Source organism: Salmo salar, chromosome ssa20 (genome assembly GCF_905237065.1).
Source record: "Salmo salar chromosome ssa20, Ssal_v3.1, whole genome shotgun sequence".
NCBI lineage: Eukaryota > Metazoa > Chordata > Actinopteri > Salmoniformes > Salmonidae > Salmo > Salmo salar.
In genome coordinates, this window is record NC_059461.1 from 46,260,967 (window position 1) to 46,277,416 (window position 16,450).

At 42.1% G+C, this 16,450-nt stretch overlaps 1 protein-coding gene across 2 annotated transcripts in view; it reads left to right on the forward strand.

The window, feature by feature from the left end:
* Positions 1 to 16,450, forward strand: part of ttc12 (tetratricopeptide repeat domain 12) — a 45,821-nt gene that overhangs the window by 13,958 nt on the left and 15,413 nt on the right. For both annotated transcript variants that reach the window (XM_045703443.1, XM_045703444.1), the window contains 8 exons: positions 562 to 631; positions 1,108 to 1,196; positions 1,941 to 2,109; positions 2,529 to 2,621; positions 8,352 to 8,415; positions 8,620 to 8,754; positions 9,142 to 9,234; positions 9,573 to 9,641. In XM_045703443.1, the coding sequence (XP_045559399.1) occupies positions 562 to 631; positions 1,108 to 1,196; positions 1,941 to 2,109; positions 2,529 to 2,621; positions 8,352 to 8,415; positions 8,620 to 8,754; positions 9,142 to 9,234; positions 9,573 to 9,641 (782 nt within the window). The remainder of the gene's footprint in view (positions 1 to 561; positions 632 to 1,107; positions 1,197 to 1,940; positions 2,110 to 2,528; positions 2,622 to 8,351; positions 8,416 to 8,619; positions 8,755 to 9,141; positions 9,235 to 9,572; positions 9,642 to 16,450) is intronic.

Consider the following 16,450-nt stretch of genomic DNA (forward strand, 5'->3'; position numbering starts at 1 on the left):
AAGATGCACACACATTCGCATTATAATGTTACATTTACACAATATCTGTGAACTGCCGGTATCAACTACACCACCAGTGACAATAATCAATGATCAATGGTAGACTACTACTACACATTTCCAGTCTGTGTTTTCACTTCCCTCCTCATATGGATGAATACAACCTGTCAGATGATCTACTGCTTGTAAGACTGACTGTCTTACAATGTCATTCAATGAAAGGGCAAATGTAACATAATTCCCAGTTGAACATCTCTAAGAAGAGTGTAGAAATGGCCTGCCTGACATTACCGGCTCTCTCGCCACCAAATCACCTCAGGGGAGCTTTTTTTTCGCTCTTCTAGATTTTCTCTGCAACACGCGCCCGGTCTCACCCTCTCTGAGGGAAATAGCGGAGGATCTGGCTCTGTATGAGTTTTATTTATTTCCACTCTCTCCTGCCCTTGACCGCCAGGCATTGTGTTTCTGAAGCCTGGCCAAGGGCGCACTGTGATGATGTATGTGGCTCACTGAGGTACGGAGAGGCCTCCCAGTCCTGACGTTATCTGCTCTTCCTAACAGGCACTGGCCAGACGCTGTTCCGATTAAACAATGGCTTCAGTATCATCCAAAACAATGACACCGTAAGAAGGTAAGGGGACTCGAGAGATGCCCCTGACTGACTGACTGACTGACTGACTGACTGATAGGGAGTTAAGGACAGTCAGCCAACGATGGTCCCAAAAAGTTTTTCAAACCAAAGAGATGCTGTCTTTAAAAGTTACTCTCTCTCTCTGTTAGTTGCTAGTTAAATATTGCCAAAATAGAATGAGCTCCTTTAGAGATTTGGATGAACCTGTAATGTGCTGTGCCCTACGCAATGTACTACATGTATATATAGTAGGGGTTATGTTGGGTGAGACACTAATCACAACTCCCTCATGTGAAATTAGTGTGGGTATTATTAGCCTAAAGTCGTTCACAATTGTTCTCGTGAAGCATTGTGGACTTGTGGTCATATTTCAGACCAGCACATATTGTCAGGAAAGTGTTTCAAGTTTTCAGTACAAAGTAAGGAGAAAAATATGCCTGTACTAAAAGAACACAATTGGGTTTTCTTATTTTCAGTTGCCTGTTGCAGAAATCGACATCGCCATGCGCAGAGGAGCTATGCGTGTCCGTGCTGAAATTGTGGAGGGTGATTTCCGATGGAAATGGTTTGTAGACAGACATTATTCCTCCTCTTTTTTGCACATAGATTTTTTTGTCAAGAGAAATTGTGTGAAAAAAATGCATGAAATGCCAAACATCTTCAATTATCCCGTTGTTTTCTCATTATTCTGCCTGTCATGCATTTTTGCCAACTCCTTATTAAGTGCCCACTTGTTCTGTAGTTACACAAGCAATGTGTGCTTAAGTGGCAATCTGGGATTGGTACATCCATTTTTTATGAATGATATAGCCATTGATTCTTGAAGAATATAATTTATACATGCCTCATGTCTTGCAGAACCCACAACATATAAGCTTGTTTTACTCCATTATTTGTAAACATTGTAATTGTAAACACACACTTTGTGACTGCTTCATTGTTGTTTGAATCCCAGACTGCCCCTTTTACCACATCAAAATTCATGAACACTTGCTACCAAGAGAAAATAATTGCTCCTTCTTCTCCCAAACGGTGACAAATCAATTATACAGCTATCCAAAACCTGTTGTGCCAATGTCAAAATAGGGGAAATGCATTTGATTTATAAAATCTGCCAATTAAGGAGGCAAGTGCAATTATATTGTTGCTATTGCATTTAAAGTAGGCCTACAATCATTCCCTGACAAATAGCATTAAAATCGATTCAAAGTGCATGCAATGTATTATTAAATTCAATCTTTGCCACAACTGTCACTGGAACTGTCCCTGTTGCTGAAGACATTTTTTCTCCTGGGCTGCTTGCTTTCAGATGAAAACCAAAAGATGCTGATGAGATGCCCAGCCTCCAAAGAGTACATTGTTGACTTATTAGTATCAGGAATGGCGGCGGTGCGGAAAGAATGCCTGGCGATTCTGTCTTTGTACTCCCAAACACCACATGGAAGATGCTTGGCCATTGAGAACCTGAATTTGCACATGTAAGAGATTAGATCCCTGTTGGTAATTGCGTGTTTTGGCAGACAAGAACCACACAATATTATCAAATCAAACCTACCTGCCTTCTCCTCTTTCAGCTCTTTCAGACAGCAGATAGAGCCGTCCACTCAGAGTAGGATCGCAAAATATGTTGTGCTCTATTAACAGTAAACATTTAATTTTGGATTTTACCCCTTGTGTACTGTGGGAATTGACACCATGTTGATATTCTATTGCTATATTTAGTCTCACATCAGACCTGCATTTGCACTTGCTGGTGCGTTTTATTCAGAATATTATGTTATCCATCTTATTTAATCAGTAAAACAATGATATAGTAAGTTGGATAATTTTCTTGGCTTAAAGAAGTGTTAATGATGTGTGAAAATGAAATATTAGACTTTCTCACACAACTCTGCAGGTTGGTGGGAAACTTGATGGTGTGCATATCCACACGGAGCCAGCTGGAAACCACAGCGCTAACTATTTTGGAGAACTTTGCCACAGAAAACCAGTATGTACACTGTAGCTAATGCAATAAATAGCTTTTCGTAACAAAATGGTGGATGCTATTACTTGAAGGAGGGAAAAACTCAGTCACTGAAATATTCTTGAAGTTTTAATGTATTTTCTTAGCAGCCGATGTCAGAACAAATGCACATGTTTCGGCATCAGCCTTCGTCAGCGTTTGAAGAACAATGCTATCACAATGATATCACTTCACAGGAAAAAATAAATACATATTCTGACTATGACCCACCAGGCTACTCTATTGTATTGTCATATATCATCGGCGTAAATATTAAAGAGCAGTTTTAATTCACTTGGCTGGACAGCTCCAAGAAAATGCAAAGTGAACAGCGGGGTTGACATCCCAATCCATCACCATGCTCTATCCCACCGTTAATCTCAGTTGAAAGCCGAATGGCCACTCCATTCCTAAACTCACACTGTCACTTATGAAAATCGAGTCTGCGTCTCTGCATCCCAAGTGGCACCCTTTTCCTAATATAGTGCACTAATTCTGACCGGGGCCCATAGGCTCTGGTCAAAAGAAGTGCACTAAAAAGGGAATATGGTGTAATTTGGGACTAAGCTACAGAAGGAGAGTCAGAGCCACAGGAATAAAGTCAGAGAGCGTATAGTGGTTGAAATGGGAAGATCACAGTCTATTTGGTTGGACTTGAATGGTGCTGGAAGGAATTACATTACTAATGTGAGTCTGGAGCCATTGTCAGGGACTCGCTTTTTGTTAACGTTTGCGAAAACAAGGCTATCACCTCTTCTACGGTGCTGTTTGTGTGAGATGTCTCACTGGGCACACACTGGTTGAATCAACGTTGTTTCCACGTCATTTAAATGAAATTACACTGAACCAATGTGGAAAAGACATTGAGTTGATGTCTGTGCCTGGGTTTCCGTTAGGAAGATTTTGCACCGGACAACATGACACGAAATATTTTAATTTACGGACATTTGAGCAATTTACCGGACATCTATATGTCCGAGAGTAGAAAGAGAGAGATAATGAAACCTCCGACCTGGTGCAGACAGCGCCATCAATTAACGAGGGATATAGGCCAAATTAGCAACATTTAGGCTTAAAAACAGCCTAAAAAAAATTACAAAAACACTATTCCTTGTGTTTCGATGTGTAGCATATGCTAAACTTCATAGCCCCTGGCTTTATTGGTTTTTACTTTCCTAAAACAATAATTGTCCACTTCACGGTTCAGAGCATTGCATGCATTTGCGTCCACTGTATGATATTAATATTAGAAAAAATGACATAAAGGAAGAGAAGCCCCAGAGACATAGAGATATGTCGGCAGCATGCTATGACACCGACATGCATTTGTCAGATGGCTACTGTGTCTGCTAGACAGATATAGTCGTACAGAAGGAAGCTTATTCATACATTTCTGATCCAAATATTTGTAAAAAGATAAGTATTATATTCTTTGACTCTGGTAGCCTAAAACGGAGTTCGGATTCAGTTGGAGCGCTGGTGCACACTGCCTTCATATCATAAGCCTGCAGTGGTTAAGCTTAATAATAGCCACACCACACCAAACCTTCACAAAAGTTTCGAAACTTTATTAGAGTAATATCAAAAGTAAGTCAAGCCATCATTTATAGGGAAAATACGAGCAGGCTATTATAATATGACAAACAAAACATTACAGTTGGAACTTAATTTGGCGAAAGAAAATGGCTCAACAGAATGAATCAAAAGACTTGTGAACTGGTTTAAAACATCCCAAAAGTTTTGAACACGCTATATTGCAGCAATTAACCTCTAATGATATTTATTTTACAACGGGCCTTCTTATAACTAACTTATCTTAAACTAAAGATGGAGCACACAATTGAAAAGACAATTCTAACTTAATTTAGCCAACGAAAATGTCTCAGCAGAATTAAACAAAACACATTTAGCGTATTTAAAGAACTGGTTTAGATTAATAAATAGACCTACAATAATAACAATGATATACAATAATAATAGGCTAATGATTAAACACATGATTATAAATACGAAAATAAATACATTTAAGTTTGCAATTTGCAGTGGCTTGCATTTGGCCGTGCCGACGCTCTTCTCATCATTGTCCACTACAATATTAAAACTTGTCCACACAATGGACATTGCGCTTGTAATTTTTTCACTGTAGGCATACTCTTTATCCTCTAACTTTCATTTTACTTCAATGAAAAAAGCCTCCATCTTCGCAATCAACAATAGCCTAGGCCAAGGCTCCTCTCTCACTCTATCCACAGCAGCGTGAGAGAATGGTGGAGTGTGAAATTGTTGTGTAGCCTATGATAGACAGCCTCTCCAGGACAATTTGTTTGGCTTCAATTCTACAATTTAATTGAGCATCTTTTCTTTTTTGGGGGGCCAAAAGCCATCCATTACTTGCTAACGGTGGGGTGTGTGTGTTAACTTATTAAGTATGTGTGTGCTTGTGAGTATTATAAAATATTTAGATAATGTCGTCACATACTGTGGTTTGGTACTGCACGTCATGACTCATGAATAATAATATAATATCGATTGTGTTTGTAACCTCCTGAGATTTATTGTCTGTGTCCCATACTGTATGCAGTGTGCAGCCAATTATTTTATTGTTCCTTGTCATGTGGGAGCCTATTGTATAGAGTTGGCTACATCACATACAGCATAGGCTGTAGGCCTGTACCCAAACAATTTGAACTTCTGCTTTTAAAAATCCATCTCTCTAAAAACAAGTCTCTCACCGTTGCCGCCTGCTATACACCACCCTCTGCACCCAGCTGTGCTCTGGACACCATATGTGAACTGATTGCCCCCCATCTATCTTCAGAGCTCGTGCTGCTAGGTGACCTAAACTGGGACATGCTTAACACCCCAGCCATCCTACAATCTAAGCTTGATGCCCTCAATCTTACACAAATTATCAATGAACCTACTAGGTACCACCCCAAACACGGGCACCCTCATAGATATCATCCTAACCAACTTGCCCTCTAAATACACCTCTGCTGTTTTCAACCAAGATCTCAGCGATCACTGCCTCATTGCCTGCATCCGTAATGGGTCAGCGGTCAAACGACCTCCACTCATCACTGTCAAACGCTCCCTGAAACATTTCAGAGAGCAAGCCTTTCTAATCAACCTGGCCCGGGTATCCTGGAAGGATATTGACCTCATCCCTTCAGTAGAGGATGCCTGGTTATTTTTTAGAAATGCCTTCCTCACCATCTTAAATAAGCATGCCCCATTCAAGAAATTTAGAACCAGGAACAGATATAGCCCTTGGTTCTCTCCAGACCTGACTGCCCTTAACCAACACAAAAACATCCTGTGGCGTTCTGCATTAGCATCGAACAGCCCCCGTGATATGCAACTTTTCAGGGAAGTTAGAAACAGGCGGTTAGAAAAGCCAAGGCTAGCCTTTTCAAGCAGAAATTTGCTTCCTGCAACACAAACTCAAAAAAGTTCTGGGACACTGTAAAGTCCATGGAGAATAAGAACACCTCATCCCAGCTACCCACTGCACTGAGGATAGGAAACTCTGTCACCTCCGATAAATCCACTATAATTGAGAATTTCAATAAGCATTTTTCTACGGCTGGCCATGCTTTCCACCTGGCTACCCCTACCGCGGTCAACAGCACTGCACCCCCCACAGCTACTCGCCCAAGCCTTCCCCATTTCTCCTTCTCCCAAATCCAGTCAGCTGATGTTCTGAAAGAGCTGCAAAATCTGGACCCCTACAAATCAGCCGGGCTAGACAATCTGGACCCTTTCTTTCTAAAATTATCTGCCGAAATTTTTGCAACCCCTATTACTAGCCTGTTCACCTCTCTTTCGTGTCGTCTGAGATTCCAAAAGATTGTAAAGCAGCTGCTGTGATCCCCCTCTTCAAAGGAAGTGACACTCTTGACCCAAACTGCTACAGACCTATATCTATCCTACCCTGCCTTTCTATGGTCTTCGAAAGCCAAGTCAACAAACAGATTACCGACCATTTCGAATCCCACAGCACCTTCTCCGCTATGCAATCTGGTTTCAGAGCTGGTCATGGGTGCACCTTAGCCACGCTCAAGGTCCTAAATGATATCGTAACCGCCATCGATAAGAAACAATACTGTGCTGCTGTATTCATTGACCTGGCCAAGGCTTTCAACTCTGTCAATCACCACATCCTCATCGGCAGACTCAATAGCCTTGGTTTCCCAAATGATTGCCTCGCCTGGTTCACCAACTACTTCTCTGATAGAGTTCAATGTGTCAAATCAGATGGCCTGTTGTTCGGGCCTCTGGTAGTCTCTATGGGGGTGCCACAGGGTTCAATTCTTGGGCCAACTCTTTTCTCTGTAGACATCAATGATGTCGCTCTTGCTGCTGGTGAGTCTCTGATCCACCTCTACACAGACGACACCATTCTGTATACTTCTGGCCCTTCTTTGGACACTGTGTTAACAACCCTCCAGACGAGCTTCAATACCATACAACTCTCCTTCCGTGGCCTCCAACTGCTCTTAAATACTAATAAAACTAAATGCATGCTCTTCAACCGATCGCTGCCCGTACCTGCCCGCCCGTCCAGCATCACTACTCTGGACGGTTCTTACTTAGAATATGTGGACAACTACAAATACCTAGGTGTCTGGTTAGACTGTAAGCTCTCCTTCCAGACTCACATCAAACATCTCCAATCCAAAGTTAAATCTAGAATTGGCTTCCTATTTCGCAACAAAGCATCCTTCACTCATGCTGCCAAACATACCCTCGTAAAACTGACCATCCTACCGATCCTCGACTTCGGCGATGTCATTTACAAAATAGCCTCCAATACCCTACTCAATAAACTGGATGCAGTCTATCACAGTGCCATCCGTTTTGTCACCAAAGCCCCATATACTACCCACCACTGCAACCTGTACGCTCTCGTTGGCTGGCCCTCGCTTCATAGTCGTCGCCAAACCCACTGGCTCCAGGTCATCTACAAGACCCTGCTAGGTAAAGTCCCCCCTTATCTCAGCTCACTGGTCACCATAGCAGCACCCACCTGTAGCACGCGCTCCAGCAGGTATATCTCTCTGGTCACCCCCAAAGCCAATTCCTCCTTTGGCCATCTCTCCTTCCAGTTCTCTGCTGCCAATGACTGGAACGAACTTCAAAAATCTCTGAAACTGGAAACAATTATCTCCCTCACTAGCTTTAAGCACCAGCTGTCAGATCAGCTCACAGATCACTGCACCTGTACATAGCCCATCTATAATTTAGCCCAAACAACTACCGCTTCCCCTACTGTATTTATTTATTTATTTTGCTCCTTTGCACCCCATTATTTCTATTTCTACTTTGCACTTTCTTCCACAAAAAATCTACCATTCCATTGTTTTACTTGCTATATTGTATTTACTTTGCCACCATGGCCTTTTTTTGCCTTTACCTCCCTTATCTCACCTCATTTGCTCACATTGTATATAGACTTATTTTTCTACTGTATTATTGACTATGTTTGTTTTACTCCATGTGTAACTCTGTGTTGTTGTATGTGTCGAACTGCTTTGCTTTATCTTGGCCAGGTCGCAATTGTAAATGAGAACTTGTTCTCAACTTGCCTACCTGGTTAAATAAAGGTTAAATAAAAAAATAAAAAAATAAATAGGCAAGTGATTTGCAGCATATCTACTGTATATTCTTGTACATTTCATGTTCATCATGGTTAACTCCCTGTTCATGTTACAGATTTTGCTTGCAGTTAAGGGACACGTTTACAACATTGATTGTGCTGCCTTTCGCAAGTCTGCTGGTAAGATATTTGTGTTGGAAGTTAGCTACATCTCATCAAATACTTAATTTGCTCCTGATACTGTAGTTGTTGTAGCCTGGTCCTAGATCTGTCATGCCAAACATGACTGCAACCATATGAGTAGGCAATACAGTAAAAACTAATCTGCGACCAGACATTGTCAAGATATTTTGGGGATAATCTTTTCATGTGCTCTGGTTGCAGAGAAACATCACCACATTCAACCGGCATAGTTTTCCATCGCTCATATCAACAATAGGCAATATGATTGGAGATGATGCCATCCATAACGAGGTTGCCAACTGTCAGGATTGTTGGCAGGCCTTTCTAATCGCCATGGTGAATATTGCTTCATATTTTATTTATGACTAGCTTATTTTAAAGGAGCATACAACTTTGTTATTTTCCTAAACTGAACTGAGATGTTTATTTTTCTATTTTATTATTTTTCAATTCTAATGATGGCACACTTGCTTTTTATGACTAGCTTATTTTAAAGGAGCATACAACTTTTTTATTTTCCTAAACTGAACTGAGATGTTTATTTTTCTATTTTATTATTTTTCAATTCTAATGATGGCACACTTGCTTTTTCTCTTTCCAATAAAAAAAGGGTTTTGAAATGTCATACACTGAAACTAAGCCAGAACAGATAACAATGTACAATGGTCATTTCTCAAACCAAATCCAGTGTGTGTTGTATTGCACTGTGGTTCTCTATTACAGAAGTGGTGTACGCACTGTGAATACAGAGAGATCCTTTATCCCCTCCTGGGACTGATGATCAACCTCTCTGGTAATTCCTCCACAGCCATCCAGGTACGATAGAGGCTGTTAGGCTGGCGTATCCCAAATGGCACCATATTCCCTATATAGTGCACTACTTTTGACCAGGGCCCATGGCACACCTGGGTGCCATTTGGAGTTGGGCAGTGATTGACTAGTCCTTGGCCCACCTATCAGGGTAACACATCAATTTGATGGGAAGAGGGAGGGAAGGAGGTGAATGGAAAAACAAGAACAAAGAGAGCACTGAGAGCTTTTGTTTCAGCCCCTTTGGTGTAATAATAATAAGCACCCCTATGAAAAAGTGATATGTACAGTGAATATTTGATTAACCTTTCTCTCTCTCGCTTTCTCTCTCCTTTATCTTGCAGGAGCATGCTGTTCCCATCAGTGGCGTATGCTTGGGCTTGCTGAGTGATCCCGACGGGGGCATCATCACAGTGAGTGGTTGCACCACAGGGCCCCGACGCAGCTCTGCTGATGAGACCAACACCACTGCATCTCTCACGGACACTTCTCTACGGCCCCTCTGGCCTATCATGCTCTAACTATCCATATCGCAAGCATTTTTTATATGCAAACATAGATGGAAGAGATGGGTATTTGGAGAGAAACAAGACGAAACCATACTTGTTTTATGTATAGCAACTAGTTTTAGATATAAACACAACTCCTGCTTCGTCAGCATGTATCCCGAGGCATTGAAAAGATAAGATTAGAACACGTATAAGAAAACATAGCACGTTTTGGTCTGAGCAGTCTCAAGGGGATAAAAACTATTCAGAACGTATCTCGAACATACAGTGCATTCGAAAAGTATTCAGACCCCTTGACTTCTTCCACAGTTTGTTACATTACAGCCTTATTCTAAAATGGATTATAAACTGGGTGGGTCGAGCCCTGAATGCTTATTGGCTGATAGCCATGGTATATCAGACCGTATACCACGGGTATGACAAAACACTTATTTTTACTGCTCTAATTACGTTGGTAACCAGTTTATAATAGCAGTTAGGTACCTCGGGGGTTTGTGATATATGGCCAATATTTATAATTTTTTTATTTAACCTTTATTTACCTAGGCAAGTCAGTTAAGAACAAATTCAGCCTACCCCAGACGACGCTGGGCTAATTGTGCAGATGTGATGCAGCCTGGATTCGAACCAGAGAGTGCAGTGATGCCTCTTGCACTGAGATGGAGTGCCTTAGGCCTCTGCGCCACTCGAGAGACCAAATATACCACGGCTAAGGGCTGTGTCCAGGCACACACCCTCGGGCCTTATTGCTTAATTAAATCACATTTTTTCCTCATCAAAACACACAATACCCCAAAATAGCAAAGCGAACATAGGTGTTTAGAAATGTTTGCAAATGTATAAAAAATGTAAAACAGAAATACTTATTTATATAGGTTTTCATACCCTTTGCTATGAGACACGAAATTGAGCTCAGGTGCATCCTGTTTCCATTGATCATCCTTGAGATGTTTCTACAACTTGATTGGAGTCCACCTGTGGTAAATTCAATTGATTGGACATGATTTGGAAAGGCACACACCTATCTATATAAAGTCCCACAGTTGACAGTGCATGTCAGAGCAAAAACCAAGCCATGAGGTCGAAAGAATTGTCCGTAGAGCTCCGAGACAGAATTGTGTCGTGGCACAGATGTGTGGAATGGTACCAAAACATTTCTGCAGCATTGAAAGTCCCGAAGAACACAGTGGCCTCCATCATTCTTAAATGGAAGAAGGTTGGAACCACCAAGACTCTTCCTTGAGATGGCCACCCGGCCAAACTGAGCAATCGGGGGAGAAGGGCCTTAGTCAAGGCCAAGAACCCGATGGTCACTCTGACAGAGCTCCAGAGTTTCTCTGTGAAGATGGGAGAACCTTCCAGAAGGACAACCATCTCTGCAGCACTCCACCAATCAGGCCTTTTTGGTAGTGTGGCCACACGGAAGCCTCTTCTCAGTAAAATGCACATGACAGCCCACTTGGAGTTTGTCAAAAGGCACCTAAAGGACTCTCAGACCATGAGAAACAAGATTCTCTGGTCTGATGAAACCAAGATTGAACTCTTTGGCCTGAATGCTAATCGTCCGGTCTGGAGGAAACCTGGCACCATCCCTACGGTTAAGCATGGTTGTGGCAATCTTCAATATAGAAATGCTACCAAAACAATTGATTGAAACTTATTACAAATGAGTCACGCATGATTCACCGAATTATATTTTGAAAGAGGAAGTAAAGTACTTTAAGAATATGTTTTCATTTCAGTCTCCTCCATCTCCACTAACTGAAACTAATTGTATGGATTTTTTTCCTAATAATAATGCAAAATTAACATCTGTACAGAAAGACTCATGTGAAGGCCAAATTACAGAGGAGGAACTTGTTGATGCAATTAAAAACTTTAAGGCTGGGACAACTCCAGTGCTGGATGGCATACCAGTGGAAGTATACAAAACTTTTTTTTATGTACTCAGAGGACTGTTATTAGCATGTTTTAACCACTCCTATATAAATGGTAGATTATCAGACACGCAACAAGGTCTGATATCATTATTACTGAAACAGGACCCAAGTGGGATATATAAAGATCCAGTCCATTTAAATAATTGGAGACCTCTTACACTTCAGTGTTGTGATGCAAAAATCCTAGCAAAATGCTTGGCGCATTAAAAAAGTATTGTCAGATATTATTCATCCTAATCAGACAGGTTTTCTACATGGATGATACATTGGAGATAATAAAAGACAAGTACTGGAAACAATAGAATACTATGAAATATCGGGGACACCAGGCCTGGTTTTCATAGCTGATTTTGAAAAGGCTTTTGATAAAGTACGACTGGAGTTTATATGTAAATGCCTAGAATATTTCAATTTTGGGGAATCTCTTATAAAATGGGTTAAAGTTATGTATAGTAACCCTAGGTGTAAAGTAGTAAATAATGGCTACATCTCAGAAAGTTTTTAAACTATCTAGAGGATTAAAACAAGGATGTCCACTATCGGCATATCTATTTATTATTGCCATCGAAATGTTAGCTGTTAAAATTAGATCAAACGATAATATTAAGGGATTAGAAATCCGTGGCTTAAAAACTAAGGGGTCATTGTACGCTGATAATTCATGTTTTCTTTTAAAACCACAATTAGCATCTCTCCACGGCCTCATAGAGGATCCAGATACTTTTGCTATCCTCTCTGGATTAAAACCAAATTATGATAAAATACGTATTGGATCACAAAGAAATGCAAATTTTACATTACCGTGTAGTTTACCAATTAAATGGTCTGACGGAGATATGGACATACTCGGTATACAAATCACAAAAAAAAGAAATGATCTCACTCCAATACATTTTTATAGAAAGTTAGCAAAAATAGATAAGATGTTGCTAACATGGAAAGGAAAATACCTGTCTATTTGTGGAAAAATCACCCTGATTAACTCTTTAGTCTTATCACAGTTGACCTATTTGCTTATGGTTTTGCCTACACCTAGTGACCTGCTTTTTAAATTATATGAACACTGGTTCTCTAGTAAATTGGTAGGAACGTCTCATCCTATGTTCAAGAATGGCCTTTTTCCCTTTATTCAGATTACACCTGCTTACTTTCGGTTGTTTGAAAAGGAAATAATCTCCAAAATATCGTTATTTTTTAAACAAGCCTTAGAAAGTTGGTTGCAATTTCAGTTTAATCCACCTGAAAAGACAGAACAAATAATACAACAAATATTGTGGTTAAACTCAAATATACTAATTGATAAAAAAAAACAAAAAAACGTTTTTTTCAAAGATTCTTTTTTTTTAAGTATAATTTTAGTGAATGATTTTATAAATAGGACTGGTGGAGTTATGTAACACATGCAACTAACACAGACATAGAAATGTCTGCTTTACCCAAAATTACAACCAACTAATTGCAGCATTACCACAAAAATGGAAGAGGCAAGTAGAAGGGGGAAAAAGTAAGGAGCTTGTATGTCGGGCCCTGTATTAAAGAACATCAATAGTTAAAGAAAAGTGTGATAACTAAAAACATATACCAATTTCATTTAAGGACCAAAAAACTGACAGCTGTGCCATATAAATTGCAAAATAGTTGGGAAGAGATTTTCGATGTACCCATTCCATGGCACATGGTTTATGAATTGATAGGTCAGAGGAATCCCTCATTCTTTCATTTTCATGAGAACCTGCTTGTTTTTACTTAATTTCACTCTATCATGCCTGATCGGCTAGTATTTATTGGTGATTCAAATTTTTCAATTTAAATGACTATACAAAATTCTTGCTACCAATAGAATGTTATATATATGGGGGATACAATCTTCCAAGCTCTGCAGATTTTGCTGTGAGGAGGCAGAGTCATTAGATCATTTATTTTGGTATTGTCCATATGTAGCTCGTTTTTGGTTACAGGTCCAGGAATGGCTGAAGAATTGCAACATTTGCCAAGAACTAACACTGCAGATAGCAATACTGGGTGATTTGAAAAGCCATAGTCAATCAATCAATAATATAATAATTATTTTAGCAAAAATGTTTATTTTTAATTTACAATCTGTAGAAGCTATGAGAATAGAAATGTTCAGTACTTTTGTGAAGCATCACAGCTTAAGTGTGGGGCTAATAACAAGATAACCAATGTAAAACATACAGGGTCTGTAAAATGTATATAGGTTCAGAAATGTTGTGAATGTCACGTGCTGACCTGAGAGAGACATTTTGTTTCTCTATTTTGGGGCGTGATTTGGGTGGGCATTCGAGATTTGTAGTTCTTTGTTCTATTCTATGTTTTCTATTTCTATGTTGTCAGGTTCTAGTTTTGTATTTCTATGTTGGGTTTTGTTTGGGATGATCTCCAATTAGAGGCAGCTGGTCCTCATTGTCTCTAATTGGAGATCATACATAAGTAGGGTTTTTTTCCACCTGGGTTTGTGGGAGATTATTTCTGAGATTTCTGTATGTTTCTACTCTGCGTCACGGTTTGTTGTTTTTGTTCGTTCAGTTATTTATGTATGTATTGCAGAGTTTCACAGTGAAAATAAAATGTGGAACGCCACACACGCTGCACTTTGGTCCGCTCCTCCTTTCTTCGACAATCGTGACAGAATCTCCCACCACCAAAGGACCAAGCAGCGTGGAATGGACCAGTGGACTTGGGAAGAGATATTGGACGGGAAAGGATCCTGGAGGCAGGCTGGGGAGTATCGCCGTTTGATTGAGGCAGGAGATTGAGGCAGCGAAAGCGGAGCGGCGATATTACGTGGCACTATACCAACCACGAGGCAAGTGCGAGAGGCAGCCCCACAACTTTTTTTGGGGGGGGCACACGGGGAGTTTGGCAGAGTCAGGGTGGAGACCTGAGCCAACTCCCCGTGCTTACCGTGGGGAGCGAGTGAGGAAGCAAGCACCGTGTTATGTGGTGATGCGCACTGTGTTGCCAGTGCGCATTCACAGCCTGGTGTGATCTGTGCCCACGTCCCCGCATTTGCCGAGCTAGGTTGAGCATTCAGCCAGGAAGGGTGGTGCCAGCTCAGCGCTCATGGTCTCCAGTTCGCCTTCTCGGTCCAGGATATCCTGCGTTGGCGCTGCGCACTGTGTCGCCAGTGCGTATTCACAGCCCAGTTTGTCCTGTGCCAGCGCCCCGTTTGCCGGGCGAAAGTAAGCATCCAGCCAGGACGGGTTGTGCCAGCTATATGCTTGAGACCTCCAGTGCGCCTCCACGGTCCAGTATATCCTGTGCCTGTCCCACGTACCCGGCCTACAGTGAGTCTATCCAGCCTGGTACGCCCTGTGCCTGCTCCTCGCACTTGCCCTGAGGTGCGTGTTACCAGTCTGGCTCCACCTGTGCCAGCCCCACGCATCAGGCCTCCTGTGCGCATTCCCAGTCCAGAGCTTCCGGCGACAGTTCCCAGTCCAGAGCTTCCGGCGACAGTTCCCAGTCCAGAGCTTCCGGCAATGTTTTGCACTCCGGAACCTCCTGAGACGGCTTACAGTCCGGAACCTCCTGAGAGGGCCTGCAGTCCGGAACTTCCTGATACGGCCTGTAGTCCGGAACCTCCTGAGACGGCCTGCAGTCCGGAACCTTCTGAGACGGCCTGCAGTCCGGAACCTCCTGAGACGGCCTGCAGCCCGGAGCCTCCAGCGGCGGTTTGCAGCCCGGAGCGTCCAGCGGCGGTCTGCAGCCCTGAGCCTTCAGCGGCGGTCTGCAGTCCAGAACCTCTGGCGATGATCTATGGCCCGGTTCATCCAGCAACGATCCACGGTTCAGAGCTTCCGGCGATGATCCACAAAAGCAGAGGGATCAGGAGCCTCCTGAGATGGCCTGCAGTCCGGCGCCTTCAGCGGCGGTCCCCAGTCCAGAGTCTTCAGCGGCGGTCTGCAGCCCAGAGCCTCCAGCGGCGGTCTGCAGCCCAGAGGCTCCAGCGGCAGTCTGCAGCCCAGAGCCTCCAGCGGTGGTCTGCAGCCCAGAGCCTTCAGCGGCGGTCTGCAGTCCAGAACCTCCGGCGATGATCTACGGCCCAGTTCGGCCCAGTTCATCCAGCGACAATCCACAGTTCAGAGCTTCCGGCGATGATCCATGGTCTGGTTCCTCCGGCAACACAAAAGCAGAGGGATCAGCAGGCGGAGCCCCGAACCGGAGCCGCCACCATAGGTAGATGGGGGGGGGTACTGTCACGCCCTGACCTGAGAGAGACGTTTTGTTTCTCTATTTTGGTTAGGTCAGGGTGTGATTTGGGTGGGCATTCGAGATTTGTAGTTCTTTGTTCTATTCTATGTTTTCTATTTCTATGTTGTCAGGTTGTAGTTTTGTATTTCTGTGTTGGGTTTTGTTTGGGATGATCTCCAATTAGAGGCAGCTGGTCCTCGTTGTCTCTAATTGGAGATCATACTTAAGTAGGGGTTTTTTCCACCTGGGTTTGTGGGAGATTATTTCTGAGTTAGTGTATGTTTCTACTCTGCGTCACGGTTTGTTGTTTTTGTTCGTTCAGTTATTTATGTAGTGCAGAGTTTCACAGTGAAAATAAAATGTGGAACGGCAGACACGCTGCACTTTGGTCCGCTCCTCCTTTCGACTCCCGTGACAGTGAAATAGCACAGTTACAAATAGAAATCAAACTGGATGGACATCAGAAATAGAGGAAGGACTAAAAACAAACAAAATGTAACTATTGTAAAATAGATTGTGTCTGTAAAATGTGTATAAGATGTAGAAACTGAAGGTAAAAGC